General features: G+C 35.8%; 1 protein-coding gene across 2 annotated transcripts in view; it reads left to right on the top strand.

Moving 5' to 3' along the window:
* ros1 (c-ros oncogene 1, receptor tyrosine kinase) overlaps positions 1–22,500 on the top strand; it is a 31,061-nt gene that overhangs the window by 3,095 nt on the left and 5,466 nt on the right. The window contains exons 1-21 of one of the 2 annotated variants that reach the window (XM_051646564.1): positions 10,093–10,373; positions 10,454–10,499; positions 10,620–10,768; positions 11,625–11,760; positions 11,895–12,099; positions 14,580–14,656; positions 14,788–14,913; positions 15,119–15,303; positions 15,430–15,527; positions 16,236–16,738; positions 16,931–17,134; positions 17,228–17,338; positions 17,441–17,622; positions 18,701–18,892; positions 19,039–19,139; positions 19,574–19,788; positions 19,931–20,106; positions 20,221–20,383; positions 20,954–21,043; positions 21,504–21,633; positions 21,731–21,896. In XM_051646564.1, coding sequence (XP_051502524.1) covers positions 10,254–10,373; positions 10,454–10,499; positions 10,620–10,768; positions 11,625–11,760; positions 11,895–12,099; positions 14,580–14,656; positions 14,788–14,913; positions 15,119–15,303; positions 15,430–15,527; positions 16,236–16,738; positions 16,931–17,134; positions 17,228–17,338; positions 17,441–17,622; positions 18,701–18,892; positions 19,039–19,139; positions 19,574–19,788; positions 19,931–20,106; positions 20,221–20,383; positions 20,954–21,043; positions 21,504–21,633; positions 21,731–21,896 — 3,375 coding nt within the window. In that variant the 5' untranslated portion in view covers positions 10,093–10,253. Of the gene's footprint in view, positions 1–10,092; positions 10,374–10,453; positions 10,500–10,619; positions 10,769–11,624; positions 11,761–11,894; positions 12,100–14,579; positions 14,657–14,787; positions 14,914–15,118; positions 15,304–15,429; positions 15,528–16,235; positions 16,739–16,930; positions 17,135–17,227; positions 17,339–17,440; positions 17,623–18,700; positions 18,893–19,038; positions 19,140–19,573; positions 19,789–19,930; positions 20,107–20,220; positions 20,384–20,953; positions 21,044–21,503; positions 21,634–21,730; positions 21,897–22,500 lie in introns of those variants that run through there. The other variant, XM_051646565.1, reaches the window with a different exon arrangement.

Raw genomic sequence — 22,500 nt, 5'->3', positions numbered from 1 at the left:
CAAGGCTAGCAATAGGTTGTCTTAATTCAAGAGTTAATACATATACAAACATAATAAGTAAATAAATAAATAGTTTAAGTTTACATGAAAAAATAATAAATGAATACACAAAGAGAGAAATCATCACCAAATTCTCAATAATTAATGAATCAATTATTTAAATAAATTACATAATTAATAATTAATTTGATATATATATATATATATATATATATATATATATATATATATATATATATATATATATATATATATATATATATATATATATATATATATATTGAATAATAATTAGATATTCCTTTATATCAGAAAATGATCAAAATAAAAACAGACCATGATTGTTGGTTTTCTTTAACAATGTAAATGTTAATAGAACACATAGCCTACGTTATAAATGTTAGAAGAACTTAAATGTTCTAATAAAATGCAAATGTATAAAGGCAAAACAGAGTTCTTTTATGTAAATGTTTGTTCCCAATAAATGTGACCTTTTATACATACTGTCTGCTCACTTGTGTCCTATTACAAAACCGTATTAAGCATTAACAGCTAAGAGTATTATACATATTTTTATAGCAAATATAATTTAAACATTTGCAACTGGAAGTATTAAACACAGATTTTTGATGCAGCAACACGTTTCTGTAAAGATAAACAGTAGGGCATTGTGGAGACTCCTTTCTGTTTCATGAAGCTTTACAGGCTTTGGATGACCTAAATAAAGCACAGGACAAACATTTAAAAAAAGCTTGCCGCTCTTATCTAACAGCCAAGGATGGGTGGAGGAATTCATGTTGGTTGTGTTTTCCCTGGACTTGACTTTGCTGCCTTTGGCTCGCCTCCATGTCTCCTGCTGTTCACTAGCTATGCGAGGGCACAACTGTGCGACTCCACAGCATAAGCCCTGGTAGCATTGAGGCCTCTTTACAATAAAAGTACAGTAATGAACGAGCAGGTGACAGTGCAATGGTGTGTCATCGGAGATGGATGAATTAAGCTAAGGATGAGGTTGGCTTTTATCCCCTCCTGTATAACGCACCGCGAAGGCTGAAACCAAGGGCGTAGATTTGGCTTGAACATTGGGGGGGTTGCAGTGTGAAGCATTTACATGTTTCCTTTGATCATGGTATAAATATTGGGGGGGTTGTACTTGCTTGTTTTGATTATTGGGGGGGGGGGGGGGTGTAGATTCCGCACCTATAATACAGTATTTATCAGTCACTCTCTGCGGATTTACTTGCATTAGCATTCACTTTAAATTTAAGGATTGATCGGAGGCCTTACAAAGGGTTGCCAGCTCTTAAAACAAAACAAACTGAAAATAATGAAACAGACCCAAAATAAGTGACATGCCTCACAAAAATAAGCAAAAATTACTGATGTGAGTTTTTTTTTTTTTCTTGGGGGAGGGGTGGATTATAGATCACAATAAGACATTAAATTGTAGATAACAATGCTGAACTGCAACTTGCTGAAAAATACTTTCAGTTCTTATATCCTTTTAGAAAAATAATTAAAATACTTCACATATACAATTGGCTGTCTAAATCAATGAAATAAGGCTAAAATAGTAGTATAATTTCCATGTGCCACTATGTCTCGTGTACAGTGTGCGTGACTTAAATTTCGTCATTGGCATGGTCCGCGCAGACTGTGTGTGTTGTTGTGATGTGCCTGAAAGAGTTTTACGAAGCAGTCATAAAGCGCACACGTTGAACTGTGAATTTGCCAACAGTGGGTCAAAAGTTCTGCTGCTGAACTGACCCTTTGCTATGCCTTGCCTTAAAAGCGCTTCTGACCAATCCTGTCTTAGCAACGGTTGCCCTGCCGCCATTACTCTGACTCGCGTTTGCTATTTTCCAATGGAAGTAGTGTGTGGAAATACTTTTAAGCGGGATTTTTAGCGAAGGTTAAATTTGGTCTGTGCTTACGAAGTTTCAAATCACTGCCCCCAGTGGCCAAAGCTGAAAGCGTTGTTGAATGTACGGGCACATGTGAGGTCCAGTTTCTGGGTGAAATGTCCACAGAGAGGCGCCAAAAGCAAGTTGTATTTTTATTTGTAAATAATGTTAAACAGTCAACAACAATGTATATATTTATTAACTGTACCCCCCAGTTTTTTTATTTTTTTATTCTCATCATTCATTTGAACTGCACAATGAGGAATTTAAAAGCAACATTTTCTGTTACATCGTAATTTTCTGTAAAGCTGCTTTGAAATTATGTGTGTTGTGAAAAGCGCTATACAAATACATATGACTTGACTTATAATAAGTGGACATGGCAACATGCTGTTAGAGAAGGGCATACGGCTCAAAATAGGCATGAGATTGTGTGGTAATTCGTTCATCTGTTGTTTTTGTTCTCGATTTTCAAAGCTTCATGCGTTTTATCTCCGCAGCAGAGAGAAAAACTGTGTCACTTGGCAGCGATGAGGAAGAGGACCCAGCAGGTCGCTCTGTCAACACCTCTTGGTTTTAATAGATGGATGGCTCCAAACAGAAATGTCAGGTCAAGGAAGGTGCAGCTTTTCCACAGGATAAGGAGCGGGGCCTGCGTGTCTGACAAATAACAATGACAGTCTGTAAAGGTGCCATTTGATGCAGCATGGCAGAAGTGGCCACCTGATTAACTTCTGGGTATTTAAACAGGTTGTTTGAGGAGTTGTTTACTACACCTACATTTTTGCAAAATGATTTTAGGTGTCTCATTCTACGTATCGCTGTTGTTTCCTAGTGAAATGAACACTAGAGGTGCTACAACAACAATGCCTTTTATTCATTTTCACACAAATCATGCGAAAAATGGCAGATTATCAGTTCATAAACACTTCATTTTCACCCTGTTTCTCACACAATTCTATCTTATGACATCTAAACACTTATACTATAACGTATGACTTATAAGGCAATACATTTGAACATTTTCTTTACATAACCAACTGCATTTACAAGCTTGTTCAAGTGTGATCAAGATGCGCAGTAGCTCAACTGATAGAGCGTTGCACTTTTGATGCAAAGAACCGAGGTACGAGTCTTAAAGAGCACGTAAGACGATACATGAGCTGAAAGTGTCATAGAAGCACTGCAAAAAGATGTGGTTGCTACAGTGATTGTGTTTTTCATTTCACATTTGCTTTTTTTACACCATCAGTAAGGTTTAGGTTTAAGGTTAAGGTAGAATGGTCCATTTTGTTGATTTAAAACATGATCAAGCATTGACCTTAAAAACTTCATCTGTTTTTTTTGTTTTGTTTTGTTTTTTTTCTTCAAACTCAGTAGAGCATTAACCTTAAAAACCTCATCTGTTTTGGAGAACACTGAACTCACATTTTATATTGGACATTAAGTGGCAAACCAACACAGTACCAAATTTGATTTTGTACTTAAAACAATCAAAAATGTGTAATTTTCTCACCACTAGTGGCACCAAGCAGAACTGAATGTTTTCTGAATATTCCCCCCATCTACCATTGTTCAGAAAACAGCCCCAAACCCATCGTTGGTTTAGGCAATGTTGCTGTTTCAGGTTGGCCAGGACATTCAAACCAACAGAACAATGTTTTGATATTGTTGAATTTCGATTTGAATTTTCCTTTCATGTTTTCGGCAGCCAAAACATTCACTGCATAAAACCAATTTTGCTGACATAAACCATGTATGTCTGGGTCAAATGTTTTACCCTGCATAGTTATTGTTCATGGATGCACAATAATATAACAACAAAAATATGGTTATTAAAATGAGTTGCATTTAATTATTTGCATTTAGCGTTACTTTTTCCCAGCTGTCACAACCCTATGAAAACAGACCTGCAAGCCATTTTTGGGTTGCAAACCACCAGTTGGGAAACCGTTTGATATATTTGTTAAAGGGGACAATCCATGTTTTAGACCTTCTTCCTGTGGTGGCACTAGATATTAATTATACAAAGGTTGAAATTGGTATTAGATACGGCTATGATGTACATGCAGAAGTGATCTACCTTTATTTTGCAGTATTAACAGGAGTTTGAGAAACATTCGGATCCAACCATACAGATTAACACATCAACTGCTTTTCCCCAGCTCTGTAAATGAAAAAAACACTCTAGTGGGATTTGGAGCAATAGGCTGTGTGGAATGCCTTGAACTATTTTTATACTCACATTCACATCCAGCCTTATATGGGAATATTTATAGAATCAAAATGAAATCATATTTCAGGAAATACAGTTTCTTCTGTTGTCCAATTTTCTTTCTCTGTAGCCATTGGCTGTTGTTGCATAATGCATTTGAACAGTTTTTTGTGTTGAAGTCTGTGCAAAGTGTGGGAAACAATTGCATGTTACTACTTTTTACAATGCATGTTAAATTATAAAGCAAATGTCAACAATTTGAATGCCATGTGCATCAAGGAACTGTGTCTGTCATAATAATACTAGGGATTTTCTTAGACCACTACTGGCCATTGTCAATGAGGGTCTCCCAGAATAAACTTCCTTTGTTCCCACAAATCCTTTGCACTCGAAATAAAACTTGCACAGCAGTCTTTGCGTGTTTGTGGTGGGCTGACCCTGGGAGAACCCCCTAAACAAACTTTCACCGCAGCATGCTCCACGCACATGCAAACCCAAAGCCCTGTGAACACTCCCACTCTTACGTGTTAAAGCAGGTGTTAGGGATTTTCATAGACTTGCAAACATTTACAGAAGGATGACAAAATTTTCTTTAAATCACACTTAGATCTCACATGTGCCTCAAAGCCCCTGTAAGGCAAGTCAGTTCACGGTAACACCCCCAGGCAGCTATTTTCTACAGTATGTAGGTAATAGGCATACAGTACAAGTACAGCTCCTATCTACTATAGGGAAAGACCCTGTAACGAGAGGGGCCCATTAAGGTCCTCTCAGGAATAGCCTACTCATTGGGTTTGGGGTAGAGGTGGCAGGCAATTCAAATATTGTCCTGGCCCCATGAGTTTATGTGACGGCCCTGTCAAACAGTTTGGAATGCATGTTATGCTGTAGGGACTGGCCTTGGCTCTGAGTAAATACAGATTATTAATCCATTGAGACTCAGACTGTCGTCATCCTGTCTTGGATTGGTGAGAGGAGGCGGTACACAAACCATTCCACCTTATGATCATTGTGTACATCTGTTGTTTTTCTAGTAGATCAGATTTTGTATCAGCTTGACTGATGTAGAAATCTGCAATGTGCTGTAACAAGTTGTTTGTCAGCCAGACAAACAGTAACAATCGCTTAAGAAATTAAAATTTACCAGTGTTGGGTAAATTAATCCAAACAAAGTAATCTGCTACAAATTACTAATTACATCTATAACATTGTAATCAGATTACCCGATATTACTTTTTAAAGTAAACATGTTACTAATTACATTACTTTTAAGCTATGTTCTTAGAAAAGAAAGTTAAGTGTACAGCATAATATGAACAGATGTTCATATTTAAATGATTCATTTTCTAAAATGTTTTCTAAATAAATAATATTATTTGAGAAATATGTGTAATCTGAGTAATTAATTTGACATCAGTAATTGTAATCTGATTACAACAATATTAAATGTGATACGTTACACTACTGTTTTAGTTAAAAGTAATTCGATTACAGAAATGTACTGCTTTGTAATCAGATTACACCCAACACTGGAACTTGCAGGCATGTTAAAGACAACATGAAACGCCATTTGCAACCCATTTTATTTTTATAATGCACGTTTTTTTTCTGAGTGAAACAGGATATTCAAAGAAAAATTAGAAATATTGGATGGGACTTGATTTTGTCCATTTATTTTGGAATTAATTTATGGGAATTCATTGGATTGGGAAAGAGCAGTTTCAAGACACAATGTAGCCAGACCTGAATGTGTTTTCAGTCAATAGAGAACTACTCTCGTTATGAAACATGTTTCACTTTATTTATCAATTATTTAATTTATTAATTTTTTTTAAGAACATTATCATAGCATTATATTAGCACAATAAAGCCATGAATGTGTACTAAGTAAATAGGTGAGAAAGTAATTAGATTACCAACTTACATGTAAGTAAATAGGGTACATTTTTATTTCTTGTTAACTTTAATAATAAAATTCGCATACACTGTGATGGCTACATGCATCTATTTGCATTAACATTACCTAATTGACATCAAATGAAGTTGTAAAGATATTTGCAGATAATAGCATCACAGGTGTCTCAAATAATAAGTGTTTAAAAAATCCAAATGCGTTATAACTCAGACTACACATATGCTATGTTCATCTGACTGTGTGATATTTTAAGCCTGGCAAAGAGACAACTTGGATGAAGAGAGTGGAAAAACATTTCTGCTATTTATACGGTCTGATTAAAGGGTCAGACCTTCTCATGTGATTAATACATAAACAAGTACATCCAGTGCATTGTCACATCACAGGGTCAATCGCTGAGGGCTTTATGGAATTAAAGAGCAGCCTTTTCTCGACAGCATATGTAGCTTACATACTGTTAATTAGACATATGTCCGGGAGTCCTCTACCAGGAACCAGACATTATGGTCCTCGTGGTGTGTAGTATCCCATGTTTTGCATGCTGGATGCATTCACAAAACTCACAAAAGGCAAATGATCAAAACCACTGTCTCTAGTCTTAAGGGAGTTCTGGCCCTCGGCAAATGTCAGCATGTTTTCATAGGTTATGTAAGCAAATATCTTGTGTAAACATGCAGTATTTTTGCATTGTTAATGTTCTGTAACAGGGACGTTGCCAGAAGGGAAATACACATACTGAAAAATAACAATGTAAGTTGTCATCACTTTAGTGGTGGAAAGAAAATTCACAAATTAGATTTCTTTAACATATCAGATTAGTATCATATAATAAATCTTTAATTCTCCTAGACAGAAATGGAGATTTTCCAAAGTCTACAAATCTAAATTTCAATATAAACTCAATATATAACCTTATAATATAAATATTAGGGATGTCAAAAGTATTGGTAATTCGTCACGATAAAGATGTCACGAAACCAGTTTATGCAGTACTGGTAAGACCAAGCATAACTCATTTTGATACCTGTGCTGTCTGACTGACACACCACGGTTTTCAAATGCTCACTCGCAAATCTGACATATCTAGGAAATAATTAATGCACGATTAATTTAATTACAATCGTGATAGGTCCTAGTGTGACTGATAAACTGCAAAATATACTGCATGTGCTGCACACTTTACAGTGAATGTGTGAAGCTGCTACCTTATTAAGAGCATCACGCGCTCTGCAATGCAAGATGACAGAACAGAGTGCAAATTCAGTGTGAAGTGCGTAGTTCCTTCAGACTGTGTTTATATACACTGCCTATATACATGTTGCCAAAAAAAGTCGCCATTTGGATTTAAATAAGGAGTTATTTAAGAGCCTATGATTGGATCATTACTACAGTGATTAATATGTTGCAACTGGCAACAATTATTTTAACCCTAACTAATGCAGTGTGTAGCTTCTCATTTCTTAAACAATCATGTCGGAAGACGTATCCTGTGGTCAAGGAAAAGATGTTACTGTGTTTCAGAAAGGGCAAATTATTGACCTGCATCAGGCTAAGAAAACAACTAAGGAGATTGCTGAAATCACTGGAATTGGGTTAAGAACTGTCCAACGCATTATTAAAACCTGGAAGGATAGTGGTGAATCGTCAGCTTCACGAAAGAAATGTGGTCGGAAAAAAATCTTGAATGATTGTGATCGGAGATCACCAAAACGCTTGAAGTCACATCATCACGGCTGTGTTTGATAGTGAAAGTAAGAGCATTTCCACGTGCACAATGCAACAGAATTGGGAATAAACAGCTGTGTAGATACAAGAAAGCCACTTGTTAGTGAGGCTAATCGGGGGAAAAAATACTTCAATTTGCTAGGGAGCATAAAGATTGGACTGTGGAGCAATGGAAAAGGTAATGTGGTCTGATGAGTCCAGATTTACCCTATTCCAAAGCAATGGGCACGTCAGGGTAAGAAGGGAAGCGCATGAAGCGATGCACCCTTCATGCATAGTGCCCACTGTACAAGCCTCTGGAGGCAGTGTTATGATCTGGTGTTGCTTCTGGATGGAAATAAATGTTGTGATGTTAAATAAGTTTGTATAAACAATGCCACAACGAATGTGCGCCATAATCAAAGCTAAAGGTGGTCCAAGGAAATATGAGAGTATGCAACTTTTTTTTTTTTTTTTTTTGGACAGGCAGTGTAATAAAATCGCAGCATTTTGTGCTACAATAATCACACAGGGCCATTTAAACAACTGCTTATCCGGAGGTGTGAAGCTACAATGAATAACACATACAAACTAAAAAGCCTCCATGTCAAAATAAAATCTCAATTCAGCTTGCGACAGAAAGGTTAATGTGACAAGGAGGAGGGCGGGACCGGGCCGTGATGACACATGCCCGAGAGGGATAAAGGTGGCCGAATGCGGCAGTTCGGGAGAGAGAGAGCTACAGGCAGCTGCCCTGTATGCATTTGTGTTGTATGTATTTTTCTTTAAGTTAATCATTAAATGATTATTTATACTGTCAAGCCAGTTCTCGCCTCTTCCCTTCCCGTTTACCCCGTTACAGTTAAAACTGTGGTAAAATGTAATATTCACTAAAATGTATATTCACAATAATAATTATTATTATAATGTTTAAGCAATAGCTCACAAGCAAGAGTGATTTTAAATTGAATAAAAGTTTATCAATGTTTTCATATTTCATTTTATTTTATTATTTACATTGATAAATATATATATATATATATATATATATATATATATATATATATATATATATATATTATTATCATTATTATTTTTTTAAATAGGCTAAAAAATATATATTTTATTTTATTTTATTTTTTACTTTTACTGGTATCACAAGTAACTACTGAAATGTTGTTATCATGGCAACCCTAATAATCATTGCTCATCTAATTCTTCAAAAGACCAAATTATGCTATCCACATTCATTTTATAGCTCCTTTTACAGTCAACACTCAACTCCCTCTATTGTGTCTATCTATATTTCTTCTAAGAAATGTTAAGAGACACTTTGGAGACAAAACTGATATTCGAAACATAATAGATTACTCCATTAAGTCTCCTGAGCTTTTAAAGAGTAAATTCTGATCAATAAAATATGGGATCCTATCTATAAATAATCTGGACTATATTTAACACAAGAGGCATCTAGGCTGTAGCATGTAGCCAACACAAAAACAGAGATATAACTTATAGTTATAGATATAACTACAGTTAGATATAACTTCCTTTTTAAGGTTTAATCATACGTGAAATAATTACATAAGGGTGCACATGAGATTTCATAATACTGGTAAACTCAAAGGAGTTAGCAAATGTTTTGTGAAATATCGCCACCTGGAGGCGAAGCAAGGTAAAGTTTTGTACACCTTTATCAATTTGCAGGAACCTTGTGCTACAGTGGCCACAAAAAGTATTTGGACACTTAAAAATGTATGAATATCATTGCATTAGATAACAATATGTCAAACCAAGTGACATTTATTTTAAATAAACATAGCTCAAGCACACTTTTTAAGCAAAATATTTAACAAAAAGAAGTTTGCTAGGTTTTTAAATGATAAAACAATAGAAATACTGTTCAAAATGAAGACAAAAGTATATGTTAATACAGTATAACATGTTTCTAAAAACAATTACCAGCTCGTTAAATCAGCTGCAAAAATGGTTAAGAAAAGTAAAGTTAGTTCTGTATATGATAACTTGCTCAATACCTTTACACATTGTAGAAGTATCAGTTTCAGAAAGGCATTGAGTGTATTGTGTTATTGATCAAATTTGCACTTTTCCTCGACTTCATTACAACTGATGGCAATTACATTTTAACCATAAAATCAACACTTCCTTTTATCAATCTACACCAACTGTAAAGATAAGAACCTTTCCACTTTACAATCAAGTGGCCATAGTTCAGCCAGTATAATCTGTCTGCTTTGTTATCCAACAATATATGACACACATACTTTTAAAGTTTCCTTACGAAACACCTGCTCAATTTCCGTCTCTGTTCAGACACACCTGTGCCATGTGAACCACAAACTTGTACGGACTGTTAAAGGGCCCGTGTCCGGTCATGGATACGTGTTATTGACCGAAATATCACTGTTTGGGGAAATCTGCTACAGTTTCATGTGAATGTTTGTACTGTAGTTACAGTCGTGGATTTTGATTACAGTGGTTAAGCGTGTGTAAAATGGAAAATATTTGTAGAAGAGGTAAGGCAACTACAGATTCGTCTCTTTCAGTGCTACTCTGTCTACTTATTTGTCTCAGAGCTTCATCATGTGACAAGCGCCTTCCTGAGTCCTCAATGGTAAGATTTGTAAATATGTCATCTGGACCAGCATTGATTTGTGTATACCTTTGCTAATGCCTGAATTATTCTAATTCTAGACAGCTAGAAGTGGCTTCAAACAGTATAAAAATGCCATTTGCCAAAGTGAGTAAAACTACTGCACAAGATTTGTGATCAAATTCACATTTGTCAAACATTTTTCACATGGGCTTCTTTCAGTGTCTGTTTGCTGAATGGTTTGCATGAATTAATGTTCTTGTCCAGATGTGTTGTGTCAGCTCTCAGCACCTTATGCATCCTGGATTGGATCTCATAATATCAGTTTGGCCTGGAAGTCCCTGAATGAGTCCGATGTGGTGTATATTCCTCAGTGGACCGGTCCTAGTCTGTCTGGGGTCTGGACACAAGCAGAGGTTGTGGATAACTTGATGATTATTTTTATCATATTGATGGCTTTAATGATTAGATTTCATTGACTTTCATTTCTACATCAACCAGCATTCTAAAATTAAAGAAGTATAGAATGAAATAAAGCAAAACAGCAAAAATGTCCAGGTCATATTTCATTCAAAAATAAAATTACAATTATATTATATTTTAATATATAAATCTATATTGAATTATATATATATATATATATATATATATATATATATATATATATATATATATATATATATATATATATATTTCAAATATGTATACACACAAACACACACACACACAAATTAAGGGCAAGATTTTTAAGGGCCATTAAGACCAAAAAAAATTGTGCAAAAAACCTGGGTGCACCACAAATAGCACAGAACACAGGTATCTCAAAACATGTTTTTATGTACTGTATATGAAATCATCATGAAAATCATATTCAGTAAATCAACTGTATAACATTCTACCATGACATTATATATATATATATATATATATATATATATATATATATATATATATATATATATATATATATATATGCACAAAATACAATTATATATAATTAATTGTAATTTAGTGTACTTTAACAATTAAATAATATAGAGTTTTTTTGGCATTATAGTAATGAGAATTAAATTTTTCTTTTTTTTGAGAATTGTCATGAAAATAATTTCACAATGTAAAAAATTTACTTAAAAATAGGCTTAATTTCCTTCATGTAAGGTATAATTCCTCATTTTTTATTTTTTTTATTTATTCTAATTTTGGAATATGATCTGTATATTGCTAGACAAATTTTGTGAGTCACCCATTTAACAATTGTTTTTCCCCTTGTAGAATGTTACAGAATCAACATACACTGTCAATCAATTGGAGCCTTTTTCCTGGTATAAGTTCAGGGTCTGGGCTGTGAAAACAGAAAAACAAGCTTGTTCTCCAGCGAGCCCTTGGTACCAAACAGACCCATTTGGGTGTAGGTGAAATCAGCATTTCAACTATATATATATATATATATATATATATATATATATTTTTTTTTTTTTTTTTTTTTTTTTTTCAAGTTATATTGCATAATGAAAATCTGAAGATGTTTAATCTTTTTCAAAGTGCCCTCCAGCCCTTCTATTGACAGTGTTGAGAGTGTATCTGGAGAGAGTGTGGAGGTTCGCTGGTTTCCACCCAAGAAACCAGGAGGACCTATCTTGGGTTTTAACCTCAATCTTACGGCCAAAGAACACGTCATAAGTGTCGCGACTGGAGGAAATGTATTCTTCACTACATTCTACCCAGCATTCCATAACACTACATACAGGTAGACAAAAGCTTCTTAAAGATGCAGTGTGTATTATTTGCACCCAGAGTGATCTCACTGTGAATTCAGCGGCAGTAGGTCGAATGTTCTTCAGCTGAAAATTGAACCATTGCCCCCAGTGTCCAAACTGGAAGTGTTTTTGAAGGTATGGGCATGTGTGAGGTCCAGTTTCAGGAGTGAAATGTCCACAGAGTGGTGCCAAAAGCAAGTTGTATATTTAGTTGTGAATGAAGTAATACAGTCAAAAGTAATGCCTGTTTTATATACAGTTGTGCTCAAAAGTTTGCATACCCTTGGAGAATTGGAAATATATGTACCATTTTTTAAGAAAACATGAGTGAGCAGGCAAAACACACTTCTTTTATTTCTTATGGGATTCATATTCAACTGTTGGTTATAACAGAATGGCACAGTCATAAAACAAAATATGGCAACAAAGAAAAAAATGAAATGACCCCTGTTCAAAAGTCTGCATACCCTTAGTTCTAAATACTGTGTATTGCCTCCTTTAGCATCAATGACAGCATGCAGTCTTTTGTAATAGTTGTCTATGAGGCCCCAAATTCTTGCAGGTGGTATAGCTGCCCATTCATCTTGGCAAAATGCCTCCAGGTCATGCAAAGTCTTTGGGCGTCTTGCATGAACCGCACGTTTGAGATCTCCTCAGAGTGGCTCGATGATATTAAGGTCAGGAGACTGTGATGGCCACTCCAGAACCTTCACCTTTTTCTGCTGTAACCACTGGAGGGTCAACTTGGCCTTGTGCTTAGGGTCATTGTCGTGCTGGAAAGTCCAAGAGTGTCCCACGCACAGCTTTTGTGCAGAAGAATTCAAATTGTCTGCCAGTATTTTCTGATAACATGCTGCATTCATCTTGCCATCAATTTTCACAAGATTCCCCATGCCTTTAGAGCTCGCACACCCCCAAAACATCAGTGAGCCACCACCATGCTTCACAGTGGGGATGGTATTCTTTTCACTATAGGCCTTGTTGACCCCTCTCCAAACATAGCACTTATGGTTGTGACCATAAAGCTCTGTTTTGGTCTCGTCACTCTAAATTATAGTGTGCCAGAAGCTGAGGGGTGTGTCAAGGTGTTGTCAGGCATATTGTAACCAGGCTTTTTTGTGGCATTGGCGCAGTAAAGACTTCTTTCTGGCAACTCGAGCATGCAGCTCATTTTTGTTCAAGTATCATCGTATTGAGCAGCCTGTATTTCTCCTGAGGTTACCTGTGGGTTTTTCTTTGTATCCCGAACAATTCTTCTGGCAGTTGTGGCTGAAATCTTTCTTGGTCTACCTGACCTTGGCTTGGTATCAAGAGATCCCCGAATTTTCCACTTCTTAATAAGTGATTGAACAGTACTGACTGGCATTTTCAAGGCTTTGGATATCTTTTTATATCCTTTTCCATCTTTATAAAGTTCCATTACCTTGTTACGCAGGTCTTTTGACAGTTCTTTTCTGCTCCCCATGGCTCAGTATCTAGCCTGCTCAGTGCATCCACGTGAGAGCTAATTGACTATTTATACTCAGACACTAATTGCAATTTAAAAAGCCACAGGTGTGGGAAATTAACCTTTAATTGCCATTTAAACCTGTGTGTGTCACCTAGTGTGTCTGTAACAAGGCCAAACATTCAAGGGTATGTAAACTTTTGATCTGGGCCATTTGGGTGATTTCTGTTATCATTATGATTTAAAAAGGAGCCAAACAACTATGTGACAATAAATGGCTTCATATGATCACTATCCTTAAATAAAATACTTTTTTTTTTTTTTGCATGATCAGTCATATTTTCAAAATCAGTGCCAAAATTTCACAATTTAACAACATTTGAGCACAACTGTACCATATGCCCTAACCCAAACCCTAGACCTAACCGTCAGGGGTGTAAAAATTTAATCGTAGAGGTAAAAATGCAATCTCAGAATCGCGCTCACCATTGATTATGTTAATGCAATTACTTCCTGGTTTCCGTGGGACCAGAATCCGGTTCTTTGGAGCTGTTCTCGCAATGTGTTATCAGTAGCACTGTAGGAAAAGATCAACACATTTGAATTGATGCAAAAATGTCTAATGGGAGATGCCGCTAGTCAGTAACTCGGCAGAATGGGATTGATGTCAGGGTCCCAAAACATTCGGTAGCAACATGTTATGCTCCCGTGTGATCATTCTGTTGCACCACTAGTGGCAGCAAACAGAACTGTAATATTTTGTGACAACATTATTGAATTGACCAATGATGTGAGTTTGGGGTATGAGCAACTTCCTGTTTCTTTGAGCACTGGCAGATGGGGAAGTGTTTGGGAAACCTGTTCTGAATACATCATTACTTTTGCGATCCCAGATGGTGCTGCTAGTTTAAAAGTTACACACTTCACCTTTAACATTTTATGGTTCTAAAAGGTTTCTTTGCTATTTTTTATTTTATTTTTGTGGGTATTTAATACTGATTGTACTGAATGTGTTTCATCCAGGATCTCTATAGCTGCTGTAAACATGGAAGGCCAGGGTTTGATCGCTGAAGCCAGCATAACAACACCAGCACAAATTGGTTAGCTGAAGTTCATGGCGTCATGCAACCACATTACTAACCACAATGCTGCAGTTGTTTCTCAATGTAGCTTGTACGCAATGGCTGGGGATAAAAAATAATCTAATTGCTCCTTTCGTGACAACGTTCAGAGCAGAATGGAGGTCGCTGGGTCTTTGCATCCAGATGGAACTCATTAAGGAGGAGAGAAGAGGACGCTGATTTCTTCACAACAGCAGAATGTCTTGCTGACGATCTCATAGAGAGCAACATCACAGGTTCATTCATCCACAAATCACACCATGGGCTTTGATAATCCAAATTCAGTGCCAAATATTTAACATCACCATACAAGAGTGCCAATAGAAAAGAACATTTGCAATCTTTAAGATCTCAACAGTTTCTCTTAGACAGTAGGATTTTCCTTTTGGCATAGATAGTCCTTGTTTCCGGATATCTCACTTATGGCATGTTTTTTTACAGGGGTGGCCATGCACTACAATGCCAACCAAGTGTACTTCTCAGAGGGGACTCGTATTTGGGCAAAAGGGGCTGGAAATCTTACTGACCACTCAGATCTAAGGCTGCTCCACTCTGCTCATTTGGATGTCACAGCACTCACTGTAGATTGGCTTTATCAGAGAATTTACTATGTTTCCAGTGGCAGGGTGTGTGTTTACTTTCAATTAAGGATTTTCATCTGGATTTCCCATGCTGTTGGACATTGATGTTAATCTTTGTTTAAATAATCTGTTGTTGATTACTGTAACCATATTAATTTCCGTTAAATGCAGGTCTTTTATTGTGGATTAGTTGACTGTTCTTTTCCAGTGAATGTAAATCTCACCCTATCCAGTGACCCAATAAACATAATTGCAGATCCATATAATGGGTGAGTATAATCAATAGTTGGTATGTATGGTTACGGTTAACCACTATCTGTTTCGGTTAGCTGTTTTGTACTGCTTTATATAAACCCATGAAACACCCTCTCCAATACATTATTTTGCATCATATCATTACTACTTACCAATTAGGTAGCTCAATTAAAGGAATATTCAGAGTTCAATACAAGTGAAGCTCGATCGACAGTGTTTGTGGCAAAATGTTGATTATCACTGAAAATATTTTCAACTCGCCCCTTGATTTTTTTGTTTTGTTTTTTGTTTTAAGGCAAAATTTGTGGTTACAGTAAGCTACTTACAATGGACAATATTGGTAATATTGAAAGAATATTACAACTTCAATACCATGACAACACAACACCGGTAAACCCTAAGCAATTGTATCACTCTAAAATCATGTTAACGTGTACGATGGTTATGTTTTGTGGCTGTACTTTTGAAACTGAGTGTATTTTCATGTTAATGGACTGGCCACATTCATTTCCATTGTAAGTGCCTTACTGTAACTGCAAATGTTTAAAGAAATGATAGACAAGTTGAAAATATTTGTAATCAATATTATGCCACAAATGCTGTCGATTGGATTAAACCCGGAATGCTCGTTTAAGGATATTAAAGATTTCATTTTGTTATATTGAATATTGTTATATTGTCATCAAGTACTTTAATGATATTGAAAATTTGTTTTTTGTCAGATGGCTGTTCTTGTTGCTGCACAGTGGAATATATTGCACCCCTCTTCCTGTAATCTCTGGCCAACATCCTGAGGTAAATCCAATTATAGAAACAAAATTTGTCTACAACTTTGTGGTCAGTTTCGCCAATAAGAGACTGATTTATCATGACCGAAGTGATCAAATGCTCAATGCTACATATATTTTGGATGGATCGGGTCCTGTTACGCTCTACACGAATGTTAACTTTGAAGCAAACAGCATTGCTTACGAGGACGATTTCTTCATGCTCTCTAATGGACATGCTCTTTATAAACAAGTTGGTCAGAATCAAGTGGCCAGTTTTTATGAATTCTCTATGGACTGTAACATCTTCCAAAATGGAGGCTTTGGTAATCTCTGCTATTTTAGCCCATCTGCACAGCCTTACCCTTTGCCACAAAGGCCAAGAAACCTTCAAGTCCTGTTTGGATCTGATAAAGCCAACCTCTACTGGCATAAACCTGAACATATGATTGGAGCAAGTAAGTAAAAATACAATGTTAACAATCAGGGCACGTACAATATGATTGCTTTATAGGGCAGACATTTTTTTCATAATCACTGGTCATTCATTTATATAAGTGTAGTTGATTTTTCAGATTTTATTCTGTTGATCTTTCAAAGGTTCTTGTAGTCCGTTAAATGTAAAAATTAAATTTTGTTCCACATTGTAGGTCCATCCGCCTGGCAAAATTGGACTTACACTGTAAACTGCTCATCGAGTGGTTTAGTAACAACAAGCGTTAGTGGAATAACTGACACACATGCAACAGTTTCAGATCTAGTGAGCTCAAAGAAGTACCATGTGACGATCAAGGCGTGTTCACCTGCCGGATGCTCTAAATCTGTCTCATATGAAGGAACAACTCTCCAGCCCGGTGACTAAATAATGATGGATAAGTTTACTTGTTACTTTATCAAACTGTTTACAGATTGGTCTCTATGAAATACTATTTATTTATTTTTTAAAGTGGACGATGACCCCTATATAACTGCTGCCTGTGACAATGACATCTGGAAGCAAGATTTGGATAGTGTTGAGTTCCTCAATCAACTGGTGTCTAATATTGGTGATGTAAAAGGTATGACAGACTAGAGAAGAAACTAGAGAAATCACTATGACATGATTATGTACATGTGAAAGATGGCTAGCATGCTTAAATATCTCCTTTGGTGTGGATTAGACATGGACTTGTACAACAACACAATCTACTGGACTAACAGTTCAGGGCACATTAACTGGATTGAACTGGGTAACCAGTCTTTGAGTGGGAGAATCAAGACAATGCCATTACCCATGAATGCTGAAGCTGTGGCTTTTGATTGGCTAGGACAATATTTATACTGGAGCTGCAATTCAATTCAAGTATGTTTTTGTGATATCAAATAATGCCTTGCTTTTGTAAATGAAGTATTGTGAGCCATTGTTTAGATGTAGGCCTACATAATATTATGCACCGCTATTTGGCGCCGTGGATGAATCTCTAGAGCCATGGCAGAGGAAATTATATTTTACCCGAATTGTGAGTTTGCAATCTGAATTTAATTTGATAACATAAAAAACAATGTGTGCAGCGAAATGACGCCAAAACAACATTCTATTACATATTGGTTCACTGGCTGCAATCAAAATCAAATGTGCAGTGTGTGACGATTCATGAACAATTGAAGCTGGTTTGAAGCTTTGAATGGATCACTCCAAACGACTCACCAACTCAAGTTATTTAACAGCTGACAGAAGTGACATTTTAAAAGCATGCAATGTGTTGCCGCTAGCTTTAGCGTGTTAGCCATCCTCGGTTAAACATTTGTTTGTATCTCATCTTCATCACACAGTGAGAGGTGATGGTATGCATTCAACTTATATTTGTAAGGTGCTGTCTTCACTGTAGTTTTGCTAGTTGCTACATTCTCCAACATTTACAACTGTTTTGTCAGACCAACAACGCAGCCAGGTAAAATCGAGTGCATGATGTGTCCAACATTCCACACAAAAGTGCATCATCCGGGTACTCATAGTACACTTCTTTTTGTTGCATTTTCAGTGTAAACATACTACTTGCACTGCTTACACTTCAAAATGGCATAGACTAATGCAGAAGTGTGCAGTTTGGGAATCAGTGTGACAAATCATTCACTTTCTGAATTAAATCACTGAATCAGTCAGAGACTCATTTAACTGAACCTCAAGTGAGTCATTACCAACTCGAAATAAAGAACATTTCAATTCGTGAAATTTGTTGTTCATTTGACATGTAGTTAAAGATAAACGTTTGCACCTCATTTATTTATTAACAATATTTTTATGAAATGTATATGAATTAAAAATAGATATACAGTATATATTATAATACATAATATATACTGTATATTAATAAGAGACATCAAAAACTGAAGCAACTAACTAAATCTCTGAAAATATCAATGGGATTTTTTTTGATCAGATTTGCAAATGGTCTACATCTACTCAGGAGGTTGAGATATTTCTCCAGGCAGAGGAACAGATTCTCAGTTTGGTTATTGATTCATTGAATGCTGACATCTACTGGACCACTGAAATATCAGTGGAGCGATGCAAACTGAATGGAGAGGGCTACCAACTTTTGGATAAGCTGAGTGTGTTCTCTGGTAGAGAGGTGAGGAAACCCATATTCACATAGAACATCAAATACATGCAAGTCCCTGCAAATACATTTGAGAAGTACAATCTTGCCATATACTGTATTTATATATTAAGTAAGTACAATGACAAAAGGTTTATGTCCACATTCTCTGATCACAGATTGCTGGTATCACTTTGAATGTGATTGAGGGAAACCTCTACTGGTTGGTGCAAGACGGCTCCCTGTTAAATCTTTACAGAACTAACATCATAGCTGACAGGTTGGTATACATAAATCTCATAAATACATTTCACAACTTGAATTAGATTGTTCAGTCATTCTGGAAGGTTAAAACATTTGCATATTGAGTATATGAGCATTTGCATATTAAGTTTATATATATATACTGTGTGTGTGTGTGTATATATATATATATATATATATATATATATATATATATATATATATATATATATATATATATATATATATAGTCAAATAATGTTTATTTGTATAGCACTTTTCACAACACATATCGTTTCAAAGCAGCTTTACAGAAAATCATGCATTAACAGAAAATGAAACTGTAATAACTATAAAGTCTTAGAGTCATCATTGTGCAGTTTGATTAAATATGATTGTAAATTGTGTAGAAAAATAAATAATTATATATATTTATATGATTTATGTAAACTTTCTGTTTGCTGTGCCCAGGATTCAAAAGTCAAAAGTGGTAGAATATGAAAGATGGACCACCTCTCAAATCTCAAATCATCAAGTGGGCTACTACAGTGGACGGCTTGTTTGGCTAGATGAGAACAAACAGCTAAGAATTCAGGAGGTGAACCAAACAACCAGTGTTCTCATGTCTGCTAGCGATACACTGACAGCTTTTTCTGTTGTACAGAAGATGCTCAAACCTCTGCCAGGTCAGCACTGTTTAGCATGCCACATTTTATATCATTGTATGCACAGTACATTTTCCATTCCAACCCTAAACTTTCTTCTAGCATGCATTTGTGTTTTTGTAAAGTCATTATAGTTATGTCTGTTTGTGTGTGTTTGTTCCAGATGGGTTCATATCTCCTCCTGTAGTTATTCCACCTGCAATTTCCAAAACTTCTATACGCCTTGAGAGGAGTCACACATTTTTCCAGATACTCTGGGAACCCAGTGGTATTGACTTTGGGAATGTTTTCTACTGTGTGGTGTTTAAGGAACTATTGCATGTGGAACAACTCCAAAATGTACTATGAAAGATTTTTTAAAAAATCTGCAGCAAATAATCTAAACTATGCTAAATGTTCTATTATAATTTATTTATGTCGAATTTATGCTGCATTTCTGACACATTTTTGCAGAACTACCCCACCAGAATTTGTCATCCTGATAACACATTTTCTAAACCAGTCATAAATGTGACAAGATTCAAGTCAAACACTGAATTTAACATCACCATAACCCCCTTTTCACACTGGGGGAAAGGGGCATCAACACACACAGTTCTCGTTTCTCCAGAAAATGGTAAGCATGAACCATCATCTTTTAATATAAATCTGGTTAATTAAACAACAAAAGCAGCCTAATAAAGAAACAAAAGTTTCTTTAAAGGTGCACTCAGTAACTTTTTTGCTCATGTCATCTTGGACACCTAGTGGTGTGGATGCAGCATCATTCAAAATCAGTATTTTTCAGTTGCAGATGCCATTGTAGAAATTCACTATTCACAATCAGCCATGATTAATTTAATCCAAGAGTGAAAGTGTCCAATAACAAGACGGTTACTGAGATTAAGCGAGTAGTATTCAGCTGGTCATGTGATTCTAAAATGGCAGCCCCCATGAGGGCGCCCCTGCCCCATGTAGAATAAAACAGCTTTTATAATGTTGCTGATATGACTGGAGTCCTCATCTCATGTGAGTGGTCATGATTTTATACATATGTTTCAAAATTACCAATTATTTCTTTAGGAGTAAAGCTTTTTTAATGGGGAAAAAATTACTGGGTACACCTTTAAGCTGTGCTGTTTTGATTTTTGTGTTTTGTGCTAATAAAAAAAGTAATTTTAATTCCACTCTGGTTGTCTCCTAACAGATGCGCCATTAGACACTGACATGACATTGATTATTGTGATTACAGCAATCTGTGTTGGTATTGCATTGATTATTGTCATCCTTGTAGTCAGTAAGTATAAAATTGGTACACTCCATGGCCAAAAGTATGTCCAAACATCACAGCCATATGTGCTTGTTGAACATTTAATTTAAAAACCATAGTCATACTTTGCTGCAATAACAGCTTCCGCTCTGGCTTTGTGCAGGCCAGTCAAGTTCCTCCACACCAGATTTAGTAAATCATTTATTTATGGACCTCACAAGGGCATTGTCATGCCGGACCAGAAAAGGGCCCTCCCCAAACTGTTACCACAAAATTGGAAGCATGTCATTTTATTCCTTGGCATTAGGATTTGTCTTCACTGGAATAACCTAACCTGTTTAATTACAAGGGGGTTTCCACAGACTTTTGGCCATCTAGTGTACAATTCCCTTTTGTAAATGACTATTTCCTCCTCATATCAAAAGAAATGAAAGAAAGTACAATTGCCTTGAGATCAAGGAAACTACATGTCTCTGCTATCCTATAGTTTGGCACAGACATCATAATACAAAAGATCATGGAACAGTTGCACAAACAGGTGTGCACATTCATCCAGATGAGGAGTTGGACTATATTCGGGGTTTAGTTGGTCTTGGGAATGCCTGCTATGCCATCAGGTAGACATGAATGTCATATACAATCTGACAGTCTTTTTTAATGTTTGTGATTTTTATATGTCTAAACGTGTATTAATCTTCACACAACTTTCCCTAGTGCCGTACCTGCCAAAGGAGAGATAGACTCACTTCCTCTGTTTCCCAGAGACTGTCTGAAGCTTCAGAGATTGTTGGGCAGTGGTGCTTTTGGAGAGGTTTATGAAGGTATTACAGTCGGTAGCCAAATCGCTGAAGTCGTGCCAGAGAGGAGAGTAGCTGTCAAGGTAAACTTTAATAATCAGGGATAATTTAAAAAAAATGTTAACCTAAAAATGTGCTTCATTAACTGGTTTTATTCAAGTCAAAAAATATTATTTATCATCATCAAACTGAATAAATTAAGCAATACCAACAAAACAAATTTTAAGAGTTTGATCAGGTAAAAATAGCTCCTTAAAGGAATATTCTAGGTTCAGTACAAGTTAAGCTCAATCAACAGCATTTGTGGCATAATTTTTCCACACAAATTTAATTTAACCTGTCCCTCCTTTCCTTTAAAAAAAGACAATCTGGGTTACAGTGAGGCATTTACAATGTAAGTAAATGGGCCAATCCGTAAACGTTAAAAATACTCACTGTTTCAAAAGTATAGTCATAAGACGTAAACAATATGTGTGTTAAAATGACTTTAGTGTGATAAAATCACTTACTAACCATTTCTGTGTAAAGTTATATCCAATTTTACAACTTCATTCCCATGATGACATAACGCTGTAAACCCTAAAACCCTAAAATGACCGTAAAAAAAGATGATTTAAACAATTTTACAGCTCAAATAATAGAGTTTTAACAGAAGAATTAATTTAAGGGCTTTTATAAAATTATAAG

The sequence above is a fragment of the Myxocyprinus asiaticus genome, chromosome 20, assembly GCF_019703515.2.
Source record: "Myxocyprinus asiaticus isolate MX2 ecotype Aquarium Trade chromosome 20, UBuf_Myxa_2, whole genome shotgun sequence".
In the NCBI taxonomy this organism is placed as follows: Eukaryota; Metazoa; Chordata; class Actinopteri; order Cypriniformes; family Catostomidae; genus Myxocyprinus; species Myxocyprinus asiaticus.
Note: the sequence above shows the minus strand (reverse complement) of the source record. Positions and strands in the feature narration are given on the sequence as shown.